The sequence below is a fragment of the Phascolarctos cinereus genome, unplaced genomic scaffold (genome assembly GCF_003287225.1).
Source record: "Phascolarctos cinereus isolate Bilbo 61053 unplaced genomic scaffold, phaCin_HiC Scaffold_5;HRSCAF=322, whole genome shotgun sequence".
In the NCBI taxonomy this organism is placed as follows: Eukaryota; Metazoa; Chordata; class Mammalia; order Diprotodontia; family Phascolarctidae; genus Phascolarctos; species Phascolarctos cinereus.
This window is the reverse complement of record NW_027555958.1, coordinates 322164757-322178281: the sequence shown is the minus strand read 5'-3', so window position 1 is coordinate 322178281 and position 13525 is coordinate 322164757. Positions and strand designations below refer to the sequence as shown.

At 39.0% G+C, this 13525-nt stretch overlaps 1 protein-coding gene across 1 annotated transcript in view; it reads left to right on the top strand.

Moving 5' to 3' along the window:
• Nucleotides 1-13525, top strand: part of NUP210L (nucleoporin 210 like) — a 135141-nt gene that overhangs the window by 92287 nt on the left and 29329 nt on the right. The window contains exons 23-29 of the mRNA XM_020991696.2: nt 757-889; nt 1098-1160; nt 1501-1680; nt 3440-3520; nt 3613-3744; nt 6630-6788; nt 13346-13437. Coding sequence (XP_020847355.1) covers nt 757-889; nt 1098-1160; nt 1501-1680; nt 3440-3520; nt 3613-3744; nt 6630-6788; nt 13346-13437 — 840 coding nt within the window. The remainder of the gene's footprint in view (nt 1-756; nt 890-1097; nt 1161-1500; nt 1681-3439; nt 3521-3612; nt 3745-6629; nt 6789-13345; nt 13438-13525) is intronic.

Below are 13525 nucleotides of genomic sequence, written 5' to 3'. Positions count from 1 at the left end.
GTTAAAATCTTTTTTTTTTTTAAATACATTAAATGCTTAACTATGTTCCAGGCACTGTGCTAAGCACTGAGGATACAAATAAAGGCAAAAATACTATCCCTACCCTCAAGAAGCTTATATTCTAATGAGGGAGACAGCATTGTGAATAACCATGTGTACTCTGAATATATACAGAATAGATGGAACACATTCTTGGAAGGAAGTCACTGACAGTTGAGGAAAGAAGTCAGAGGAGTAATGTCAAAAGCTATACAAATGGTCAAGGAATTTGACAGGAAAAAGTCTTTGGAATTTGCAATAAGGAAGTTATTAGTGACGAGAAAAACAAATTCCAGTAAATTTCTCATTTCTATAGAGGTACTTTGGGCTAAAACAATGTCTGTTTATAGTTAGCTTTGCTGGTAATCCCCTCGTAGGTAATAGGAAATACAGGACAATTAGATGGTTTGCCATTCCTGCCAGTTAGAGATGGGGCCTCATTATGTTATTGTTATTTTCTTAGAGATACAGGACAAACCACTGCTTCTCTAGAGCTTCCTGCCATTGCCCAGAAATGTTATCTTGACTTTGGACATTCATTTCTGGTCATTAATCTTTGGCATCGTAAGCTACCCAGAGCCTTCTGAAGCTGTGAATGAGCAGGATATGAAGTCCCTGGCAACTTGCCTACCTAAAGCCCATAGCTTGGACACTACCAAGATAAGATCCCCTTCATCCCCTTGTTCAATACTCATGACAACTCATGGATCTCTACAGGTTCATAGAGGAACAAGATGAATACTCCGAAAGCTATATTCTTCGAGCTGTCACCATTGGGCAAACCACATTGGTCGCTATTGCTAGAGATAAGATGGGAAGAAAGTTCACATCAACCCCTCGACAGATTGAAGTAAGGAAGCCATCTGGCCCAAAGTTCATACTTCATCCTCCTTCTGGGCTGTGGTTTAAGTTACCCATCTTTCTGTTATTATTTGCTCTTTTTGGAAAGAAAATCCCCAAATGTCCTTTAGTTTAAAAAAAAATGCTATCTGAAGCCTGAGCAGTTTAAAAAAAAACTGATTTGAATAATTACTTTCCTTTTGGTTCTTTCTCCAAAGGTGTTTCCTCCATTCAGACTTGTTCCAGAGAAAATGACACTGATTCCAACCAACATGATGCAGGTAATCATAAAGGCAGAGAGAAATGAGATTCACTCCTCCCACTTCTTGTGGGCTTCCTTTACTCTGTTCCAAGCCTAATTCTAACAGGATCTGACTAAGAGGGAAAAAGAACATTTTCTCCTAACCCTGACGTGCATAGTGTAAACTGGCACTTGAAAACCTCTGAGCTATTTCCAGCTCAACCATTTACTCTCCAGCTAGTTTGATGAGCAACACACTGGTATACATAGGGAAACAGGTCGGGGCGGGGGGGGGGACAAAAGAGAGAAAATTTTGGGAAGTAGGATGTGGATTCTTTTCATCCCCCAGTTGTTCATTGTTATCTTTAAATGAATTCCAGGTAATGTCAGAAGGTGGTCCCCAGCCTCAGTCTATCATTCACTTCTCCATCAGTAATCAGACTGTGGCTGTTGTTAATAGGCGAGGGCAGGTCACAGGACAGGTGGTTGGCACAGCCGTGGTCCATGGAACCATCCAGACTGTAAATGAAGATACTGGCAAAGTCATTGTGTTTTCTCAGGTACATCTTTGGGGCTCTCCACTTTTTCCCTCTCCCTTTACTCTCTGCCAATATTGACATCATAGAAAGACCCTTTCTTTTCCCCCTTACCTGGTACTCCTCAAATGGGCCTAGGCAATGTGCAGTCTTTATCTGAAAACTTACGGCCCACGTGTCATCATTCTTTTTTTTTTAATTGTTACTTATTTTTCATATTTTCTGGAGGCAGAGTTAAGTGACTTTGCCTTAAGGTCACATGGCTAGTAAGTGTCTGAAACAGGATTTGAACTCAGGTCTCCTTGTCTCCAGGGCTGGTGCTCTATCTACTGTACCACCTTGCTGCTGTAGCATCATTCTTCTTTTTTTTTCTTTTTGGTGAAGTAATCGGGTTAAGTGACTTGCTCAGGGTCGCATAGCTAGTAAGTGTCAAGTGTCTGAGGCCGGATTTGAGCTCAGGTACTCCTGACTCCAGGGCCGGTGCTCTATTTACTGTGTCACCTACCTGCCCACCAGCATCATTCTTAATATTGCAGAATGTCGCATGTACCCTCAATGAATTTCTTGTTTTTCCTTCCCAAATTATAACTTTTATACTTTTTAAAAAATAATTATTTTCCAATATAGTCCCTTATTGAAACCTCCTTTGTAAAAGGAAAATTTAAATTAATTATCTAAGTAACCTCATCATACAGTATAGGCATCGTTCCATGTCTGTAGCCCCCTTCACCCCTTTGCCCAGAAGAGAGGGATATGGTTCTTCCTTTTTTTTCTATAACAGAAGTTGTCCACCGTACTTTATCTGAGTTTAGCCTCTTTTTGGTGATCTTTTCTTTTGCATTATTGTAGTCATTTAGAACATTATTCTCTTAGTTCTACTTCACATCATAATCATATTTCTAATTTCTTACAGCAAAACAATACTCCAGAACCTTTATGTATACCTCTCTTTGGCCAATGAGGCCCTTCACAACCTGTCCCCAACTTAACTTTCCCACTTTATTATTTATTATTCCCCTTCCCTCTATGGCCCAGTAAACCTCAACTCACAGATGACATTCCATTACCCTTCCCATGCCTTTGCACAAACCATTCCCCATGTCTGTAATGACCTTCCCCTCCCTCCTTACCTCTTCTTCTGAGAATCCCTCATTTCCCTCAAAACTCAACTAAAGCACCACCTTTCAACTTATTTTATATAAGTAGTCATGTACATATCATCCCCCCCCAATAGAATGTAAGCTTTTTGAGGGAAGAGATTTTTCATTTTTGTCTTTGTATTCCTAATACCTAGCATAGATCCTGTCACATAGTAGGCATGTTGACTGATACAGCCATTCTAAAATAAGTGGACACCTGCTTTATTTACAGCTTTTTTTTGGAAGAGTGCTTCTCTGGACCTTTCATTATTATAGAAGACCTTTGTTTTTATCATTGACCTCTTTCTCAAGAAATTTTTTTTTCAACTTTTTTTTTTTTGGTGAGGCAATTGGGGTTAAGTGACTTGCCCAGGGTCACACCGCTAGTGTCTTATGTCTGAGATTGGATTTGAACTCATGTCCTCCTGACTCCATGGCCAGAGCTCTATCCACTGCGCCACCTAGCTGTCCCTCTCAAGAAATTTCTTAAAGAGAAAAGTCATATTCTCAGCCCTGATTGGTATTTTGAGCTTTGCTTCTACTACCAAAATTAACACTGCAATTAGAGCCCTCACCCAAGCTCCTCTTTCCATGCTGTAGACACTTCTTTCATATCTAAATTTTCTTTTCCCTTTACTGGACAGGATGAAGTGCAGGTAGAAGTTGTCCAGCTTAGGGCTGTTAGGATCCTTGCACCTGCAACACGTCTCATCACAGCCACAGAGGTGAATACTAAGCCTCACTTCTCACTGAAGCTGACATTCCACCAGTGTCAGCTGGGTGGATAACTAGTATTATGATGCTTTTTTTCTATCAGATGCCTGTCTATGTCATGGGGGTAAGCAGTACCCAGACCCCTTTCTCCTTCAGCAATGCAAACCCTGGACTCACATTCCACTGGTCAATGAGCAAACGAGACGTACTAGATTTGGTACCCAGGCACTCAGAGGTATGAGTTCATCCATCATGTCACTGTGTCAGAATCTTGTTATTAGTGTATTAGGAGCTTAGGCTAACTGTTATCCTATGAACTATAAACCTTGTTGGCAGAGAAGCAAATGATGTAAAGAAGAAAAAAGTTATGTAGGAGCAACGCATTGTCTAAAAGAACTTATTGTTAAGTGTTTTGTGACATAAAAATTTCTGTTGCACAGTCACAGAGAAATTTGTCACTGTTTTCATGGTATCTGTCTCCAGCTCCAAGATCAAAATCTTCCTTAGAAATACTGTGAGTTTTTGAATCAAAGTGATACTAATTGTCTTTCTTGTATATGGCATTGAGAGGAATATGCTGATGTCTTTTCTGATTTGGGAACTTATTCAGTATCCTATAGTTTTACTCAAAGAATACTAGAGTTTACTTGTGCTAAATATGTTTTCTTAGCCAAAAGTAAATGAGCTCCACTAGCCCAACTCTGTGCCTTAAAATGTTATCAGTGCTAATTTGTCACATTACTAGGTATCCCTTCTCTGGCTTTAACTGACCTCTAATCGTATTTTAATAGAGTTGTTTTTTGTCAGACTAATCGCATGATTCTTGGTCATCCAGCATCTACTATGCTGGAGCCATTTAAAACAGATCTGTATTTTAGGTTAAATAAATCTGTATTGATTTATTATTCCCTAGTGAAACAAAATTGTTTTAAAATAAAATTCAGAGGGAAAAAAAGGCAGAAAGTTGGCTTGTGACTTGGTAAGTAGCATTGAGCATATCTTACTGAAAATAGATCTCATGAGCAATATTTCTTTAATTTTTAAAATTTATAAACAGATAATTATGTTACAAAAGCAGCAAACTATGAAGACCAAGTATGCATGTAGAGTTGTTGTAGTACTATAATCAAATAAAATGCAGTGAAGTTAATCAGACACATTTGATAACAAATTTAATCATATTTGTGCCAAACAGTAGTTTGGCAGAAGTAGTAAGCAAGACAGAAGAGCTCATAGAACATGATCACAATTTTACCTAATCCCCACCCTCTTCCCCAGTGACATTCTGACCACTCTGATTTCAAGGGTCCAGGCTTAACTTCTAGGATTGAGTTCAAGTCAGGGCTGGTCCTGCAAATGTGAAAATCTGCAGGATTGTGGGAACATTGCTGGGGTGGCCAAAGAGAAAGGAGGGGAATTGGGCAAAGCAAAAGGGTGGAATAGGGTGATAAACAGCAGAACCTAGATGGTCAGAGCTTTCCACTTCTTGGACAGGAAGCCATCTCCCTCTACAGGTGTAATTATCCTTCTCTTTTCACTGAGGAATAGCAATGAGATGGGTGGCCCAGGCCTTAGGCTCTGAACAAAAAAATGTCAGAAGGGGAGCAAAGTCCAATGACTTGCAGATGGACAGGGAGCCACTAACACTGTCCTTTTCTATCCCAGAGTAAGCAAGGGATGTGATTTAGGAGCAACAGACCAAACTGACTAAAATTTCACCAATTAAAGATTCAGTTGCGTTTACAAGAAAATAACCCTGGAAAAGCTAAGAGGAGATAGCAGTCATTCCCACTTTAGTATAAGTTCATTTAATGAATACTTTCCTCATCCTTTGCTTGGCTTTTAAAGCATTTCACAACCTGGCCCTTTCTATATTTCCAGTCTTTTTACGCTTTACTTCCCTCTTTGTCCTCTAGCCATCCCTCATACACAACAGATTCTCCATCTCCTGACTCTCTGTCTTTTCATTGGCTATCCCCCATGCCTGGTAGTATCTCCACTTCTATCTCCTGGATTCCCAAGTTTCCTAGAAGACTAAACTCAAATCCTACCTTCTGGAAGAAGGCTTTCCTACCCTACCCTCTCTGCTAGTGCCTTCCCTCTGAGATTATGTCACATTTACGCATCTTGTATGTACATATTTGTTTCTTCATTGTTGCTTTCTTAATTGTTGTACATTGTTGTAAGCTCTTTGAGGGCAAGTACCCTAATATGCCTTTCTTCTTTGTCTATCTATCCCTAGCACTTAGCACAGTGCCTGGCACATTGTTAGCACTTAATAAATGCTTATTAATTGACCTCACTGATATCTCTGTACTGTGAGAGCCTGGAAATTTAAATGGAAGAATAGTTTCTTCTTCAGCACTCTGGAAGAAAGATATAATGTGTGTAGCATTGGGGGACTGGGATCCTAGGAACGAGCAGAGAGAGGATACCAAGAGGGAGGGGAAGGAGAATACCAGTAAAAAAGGTAGAAGACATGGACTTCAGAATTTTGCCTAAGGCTCACACTGCCCTATAATTTCTTCTTTCAAGAGACTAGATAGAAGTAAAAGTTCTTCCCCTAACCAAGTACAGCTTAGACTCCTGTCAAGTTCTACCATAATCACTGTCACTCCTACCACTGCATTGCCTTCCTACCAGAATAGGTGAATGCAGAAAGGGAAGCTAATTTCTGTAATCATAAGATTTAAAGTTTCCCACTTAGCTATGCCATGCCCCTAACCTCTCTCTTCAACCTTAGTAGCAGATTATTTCTCTCTCCTCCCTGGCGCTATTGGAAGAACTCTTCTTCACCCTCTTTGTCTACCAGTAAACTGACTCTGATCTTTACGAATATGGAGGAGACATCAGAAAAATTACTGTGCAGCACATGCAGAAACTTTTGTATATGTTAAGATATTTTATGGAATGGGGCAACTCATGGGCAAAACTGAGAGGGAACTATGATTAAGGGATTTGGACAAAGAGTCAAGGACAGAAGTAAGTTTTTGTACTCCAACACTAACACTTAAAGGTACTTATTTCCCACCTACATTCTCCTCTTTTTTTCATTATGGTAGAGAGGAAATGGCCCAGGGTTTTGTTGCCCTTGAGCATCTCTTGTCCCATCTCTAACAGGTTTCTCTACAGCTCCCAGAAGAGAATAATTTTGCCATGGCAATCCATACTAAAGCAGCAGGGCGGACCAGCATCAAAGTCACTGTGCGCTGTATGAATATCTCTTCTGGACAATTTGAGGGGAGTTTATCAGAACTATCAGATGAAGTCCAGATTTTGGTAAGTGCCCAAACCCAAGGAGTTTCTTCATTGTGCAGCACAGAGGTATAGGGACTCTCTTTCTCATCATCCTTGGAAATTTGTTCTGAATAGAAATCTAAAAAGAGGTGAATGCCAGGAAGGTCTTCAGGATAGACTTCTGACCCCAAGATCTTCACCATTTGGGGGGCTGATGTCCTCCTTATAGGTTATTCCATTTCTTTGTTTCACTCATAAAGCTTAGTTCACCACAAGAACATAAACAAGATAGCAGCCCGGTGGAGGTAAGAGCAGGGAGTGTAAGGTGGTAGAGAGCCAAGTTCCTGTGACGGTATGGATCTGTGCCTCACACAGGTATCTTGAGGTTTGTTTGTTCACATTTGTTCCCATACATGATAAATCACAAAATACTCTAGCCCAGTGAGGAGATAATTATAATACATAAAAGAATTCTTAAACTGAAGCGAAATGCCCTTATTTTTAAAACTCAGAAGAAAAATACTTCATTTCAGATATCCATTTCCTATTCCTTAGGACCTGAGATTGATCTTTTTTTGGCGGGGGTGGGGGAGGAGTGTTGTGGTTCTCTGTTAGTGGAAAATATACAGGCATACAAGTCAAAAGACCTGGTTTCTTATACGTGATTCTACCTCTTTCCAGCTTTATAACCTTACATGGCAAGTCACTTAGTCTCTCTAAGTCTAAGTCCCTTTATCCATTTAAAAAAAACATAAGCTATCTTTCTTGCGTATGTCACAGAATTTTTATGATTGTTAATGAGAAGGTTTACACAAGTGCTTTAAACTGAAGGAATCCTGATTGACCTTTGACCTTTCCTGGGTGCTTAGTGCTTGAAGAACTTTTGAGCCAACCCTAAACTATATGATCTTCCTTTATTAAAAAGAGATTGAGACCGATCAGAAAGGAAAAGCGACTTTTGTTACACAGTAGGGAAGGGGCTATACCTGTACCAAATTAAGATTCCCAAAATATTATTTTGCATTAAATGATTAATGTAAAAAATTAAGAGAAATGTGGAGAGATTTTTTTCAATATTTTTAAATTTTTATTAATTTATTTTTAGTTTTCAACATTCACCTCCATAAGCTTTTGAGTTTTAAGTTATCTCCCCCTCCCTCCCCACCTCCCTTCTCAAGACAGCTTGCAATTTGGTCTAGGTTCCTATTAAATATATTTTCACAGTAGTCATGTTGTAAAGAAGAATTAGAACCAATATGAGGAACCACAAGAAAGAAGAAACAAAACAGAAGAAAGAGAGCAAATATGTTTCGATCTGCATTCAGACTGCACAGTTCTTTCTTTGGATGTGGATAGCATTTTCCATCATGAGGCCTTTAGAGATGTCTTAGATCCTTGTATTGCTGAGAAGGGTTAAGTCTATCAATGTTAGTCATTACACAACATTACTGTGTACAATGCTCTCCTGGTTCTGCTCACTTCACTCAGCATCAGTCCATGCAAGTCTTTCCAGGTTTTTCTGAAGTCTGCCTGTTCATCATTTCTTATAGCACAGTAGTATTCCATTACATTCATATACCACAGCTTGTTCAGCCATTCCCCAATTGATGGGCATCCTCTCAATTTCCAATTACTTGCCACCGCAAAAAGAGCTGCTATAAATATTTTTGTACATGTGAGTCCTTTTCCCATTTGTATGATCTCTTTGGGATACAGCCCTAAAAGTGCTATTGCTGGGTCAAAGGGGATGTACATTTTTATAGCCCTTTGGGCATAGTTCCAAATTGCTCTCCAAAATGATTAGATCAGTTCACAACCATGTGGAAACATTTGTATAAACTTATATAGAGCAAAATAAACAGAACTAGGAGAACAATTTACAGAGTGACTTCCACAATGTAAATGAAAAGATTATTTAAAGGAAAAACAAATGTTGTTGCAAAATTGTTTTTCTTTTTCACGAGGTAGAATTAAGTGTGGAAGATAGGAAATGACTGATGGAAAACAAAAGACATCTGCCCTACCTTCACTTCTTTGATCCTTTTATCAGTCAGTTGACCAGCATTTATTTCATTTTAACTGAAACTTGAAGAAAGCCAGGAGGCAAAGATGGTACTCCTTTGAAAATCATTTCATTAACGATCCATTTTGGAGAGCAATTTGGAACTATGCCCAAAGGGCTATAAAAATGTGCATACCCTTTGACCCAGCAATAGTGCTTCTAGGGCTGTATCCCAAAGAGATCATACAAATGGGAAAAGGACACACATGTACAAAAATATTTATAGCAGCTCTTTTGTGTGGTGGCAAAGAATTGGAAATTGAGGGGATGCCTATTAATCGGGGAATGGCTGAACAAGTTGTGGTGTATGAATGTAATAGAATACTATTATGCTATAAGAAATGATGAACAGGCAGAACTTCAGAAAAACCTGGAAAGACTTGTATGGTCTGATGCTGAGTGAAGTGAGCAGAATCAAGAGAACGTTGTGTACAGTAACAGCCACGTTGAGCAATAACTAATATTGATAGACTTAGCCCTTCCCAGCAATACAAGGATCTAAGACATCTCCAAAGGCCTCATGATGGAAAATGCTATCCACATCCAAAGAAAGTATGGAGTTTGAATGCAGATCGAAGCATACTGTTTGCTATTTTTTTTTCTTCTCTTGTGTTTTGTTTCCTCTTTCTGGTGGTTCCTCCTATTGGTTCTAATTCTTCCTTACAACATCACTAATGTAAAAATATGTTTTAACAGGAATGCATATGTATAGCCTATATCAGATTGCGTGCCATCTTGCAGTGGGAGGTGGGGAGGGAGGGGGAGAAAAATTTGAATCTCAAAAGTTTATGGAAGTGATTGTTGATAAATCAAAATAAATTAATTTAAAAAAAGAAAATCATTTCATGTTCAATGCCAAAATTTGTTGCACATGATGAAGAAATAAACAGATCTATGATGAACTTAAGATTCTCTGTACAAAATCGGTATATACCTTGATACCTGGTGGTAACTTTAGTGTGGAGATTGACATAGGGGAAGATGGTTCAGACCAGATAGGAAAATTTGGTTCAGGATCAAGAATTGAAAAAAAGCCAAAAAAGCTTATAAACTATTCAGAAGCTCCTCAGACTTGTATGTCGTAAACATTTTGTCCAAGTCAAGACAGTCAGATGGTGCTAGATGAAATAACATCACAAAAAACTAAATCAATTCTATCTTAACAGACACAAAACAACTGGTTACTGACTGAGGAATTATTTTTGAATCAACTGTTCGTGTCCAGTGAGATCATCAACAAGTTAAAGCAAAGGTTAACATCAGTGCTAATGTAACAGGGGTAAAGAGGTTTCTCCACAGGAGTATCTGCTTTACATTGTACTGAGAAATGGCAAGGCAGATATGTAAAAGACAGGAAAAGTACACATACACCAGTAGTTGGGCAATCAGTCATCCTTGTCCCTCCCAGAGAAGCCCTGAAGGAATGGCTATTCAGAGCACACTCCCTGAGAACGCCACCAGATGGTGCTCTGAGTTCAAGCTGTACCAAGTCTCAGCTCAGCCCTCTTACACATGCACAAACAGGACTTGTCAGGGTCCTATGATTCCCAGCAGCTAAGCCTAAATTTGGTATATTACAGACTAAGGGTATGAATGCTTTTCCTGACAAGTCATAGTTTACGCAAATTGGCTCAGCCCCCATCCCATTTAAAATTCTCATCATTTTCCTACTAAGCATGACTCAGAAGTAATACCTATTCATATATTGAGTGTATTTCATGAATTAAATGAAAAATGGATAGAACAGCAAAAACCTGAACTGCTGACAACCTCCTAGTGAGGTCTGAAATTTCATCTCCTCAGACTCTTTATTATAGTGAAAATAAAATAAGAGTTGTTGGAGTTAGAATTCTTCAGGGGTGACATTCTTTCACTTCTAGTAAATGTGAATTTTCAGCTTTCTTCTATGTCAGACATCTTCCTCGGAATAGAAAAGAGAATGACACCCCCCAATGATGGCCATTAATGCCAATTATACTTGGTCTTAGAGTCACAAAGAGGGATAGAAAAGAACTACTGTCTTTCCACTATCCTAGTCTTACCATCTTTATCTGCATGACAGGTAAAAATCACCCACCCTAATTACTATCAAGATCGTATTCAATTCCTGGCCAGTGGTCAAGTAAAACCTGAGGTCTAACATGTCAGCACTCTGTTTACTAGAGGTTTTTATCTTCCTATGGTCTAGCTAAGTACTATCTTCCCCTTATTGCTAAACTTATGTGTCTTTTCCTCTGGCATCTTTCAGTATCTTTCTTACAAAACAGATGACTATGTCTCAAAATGTCCTCTTCATAGTGCAATATTCAAGCTACCTTGGGCAAATGCCTTTATGTTAAATGCCCTTGATAATTCACTTCCACCTTTCTGCTTCTTTCTGGCACCTAGAGGTGACAGGGGAAAAAAAAACACTGAAAAACAGAGCACCTATAGTTACAAATAGTTGCCACAATAAGGTGTCACACTAAGTTAGAAGAAAGAATAAAAACAGGAAGAAGATACTGTGCATGATTATAGTCACTGCAATCTGACCTATTTTAAAAAAAAAAGCCATAGACTCAAAACTTGGAATTGGACGAAAATAAAGAGTATGATCACCATCATTTCTTAAGGAAGTTTTAACCTTGCAAAACAGTCACCAAAATGAGGAGCCCAAAAGATTCCACAAATTACCTCACTCAGCAAACATTTGATTTCTTTGCCAAGTGGAAACAGCCAAATAAGATGGTTTAGAGTATGATGTTATTTATAGAATATTACAAAGGGTGACAAGAGGCTACAGACTATCACTTTTTTTGCATTTTGGACCTCAAGAAGCTTACATTTTATTGATGATTAGTGGGCGGGAATGACAATGTGTAGACCAATACCCGTATACTCCAGGGAATCTGTTTTTGAACATGCTTTTAAACTCTCAGGGCCTCTATTCCATTTGTGTAAACTGAGATGACAAAACTCTATGGCTCCAGGTATATATTGGCTCTTGTTCATGTCTTCACACAAGCTCACTTCAGGAGAAATACTCAACACTCTAGGTCCCTTCTATTTCTTTTGATATTAAGAATCTACCATTGACTATTCCTAGCTCTGGCCACATGAACAAGCCATCTTCTCTCTTCATCTATTTTATTTATTGATATTCTCTCTAATTCTACTTTATGATTTCTTGTTTAAGCCTGTTCATACTACCGCATACTATACACATACACTACCACATACCATTGCCCTTTGCCAAGCCTCATTATCAGTTCTTCAAAGATTTTAGTGTTCCATGCCTGGTAACCATCCAGTGATGTCAGAAGAATATTGGAATAGGCCTTCATTTCAGAAGAAAGCTTGGGGTCTTTAAAAGAACTTCGCAAATTTTCCAAGACTGTAAAGTTAAATCCTGCTCGATTCTGAGCCCAATCCATTGTCCATTTTGATGTCTATCCAGTAAGCACTCACAAATATACACATGTGTACACATATAATATATTCACACATATTAGTCCATTGAATATGTTGGTGATATCCCACAATGAGATCAGCCTAGCCATTACCACTGCAAAAAATATGAAAAATGCTTCTTGCTCATTTTGGAGCATGTAATTGGACTGTCATAGATTGTGTGAGCCCGGGTGGATGGGGGAGAGACAGGGAGAAAGAAAAATGGAGAGGGGAGAAGTGAGGGGGGAGAGAAGTGAGAGAAAGAGAAAGCAGAGGAAAGGGGAAAGGAATTGGGGGGGGGCACGGCACATCGGGTAGACAGTGAGCTGGTCTTAGAACTGAATAGGAGCTGGAGAGAAGGTTACATCATGTTTGGGAAGTTGTGCAGCACTTTAAATGATTCTAAGCTGCTTGTTGCTGTAAAAGCATATATTTCTAATCCCAGGAGTCTCTTGATGATGCTCTATGGCTATAAATCATAAAACATATTATCAAAATAATCAGAATTACCGATGACACAAACAGCAATGGGTTGAGGCCTAGTAAGTGTGAGTCAACAGCAACACATTACCAATAACATCTAAACATGAGACATAATGTAAGGGACCTCAAGGATATGTATGACTAGAAAAGAAAGGGGACTAGTTGTTTGATGAAAATGAGGGAAACAGATGGATAGCCCAGTTGTACACTGCGACCAATAAAGCAGTAAGATTAGTAATATCAGCTTGTATTTCTGTGGTACTTTAAGGTTGGCAAAGCACAAACCTTCTGTGTTTGTTAGATGTCCTCCCCACTTGATATTCATAATGACCCTATGAGGCAGGTGCTGTCATTATCCTAGATCATACAGATGAAGAAACTGAGACTCAGAGACATTAAGTGACTTGCCAAGGTTCACACTCATGTGAAGGGGAAATAGAGATATATCACTTTGTAGCTGTCATTATTATGAGAGACCATTTGACAGTGAGGAAGTGACTGGTCTTCCTGATAGCTACCTTGTATTAAAGGATTTTCCAGGTCCGCATGAGTAGATATCATCATGGTGAAAATGTTTCAGTCTGTATTTTTCATTTAAAAAAAACCCAATGCTTTCTTGTCACAGGTGTTTGAAAAGCTCCAGCTTTTCTGTCCAGAATGCCCAGCAGAGCAAATTCTGATGTCTATGAATTCTCAGCTCAAACTGCATACCAACAGGTAATTGAAAGGAAGGAAGAGCACTACCTAGTGAATTTTACTTTACCTTCTGCAAGACATTTCATTCAGGCAGACAACCCCTGAGTAC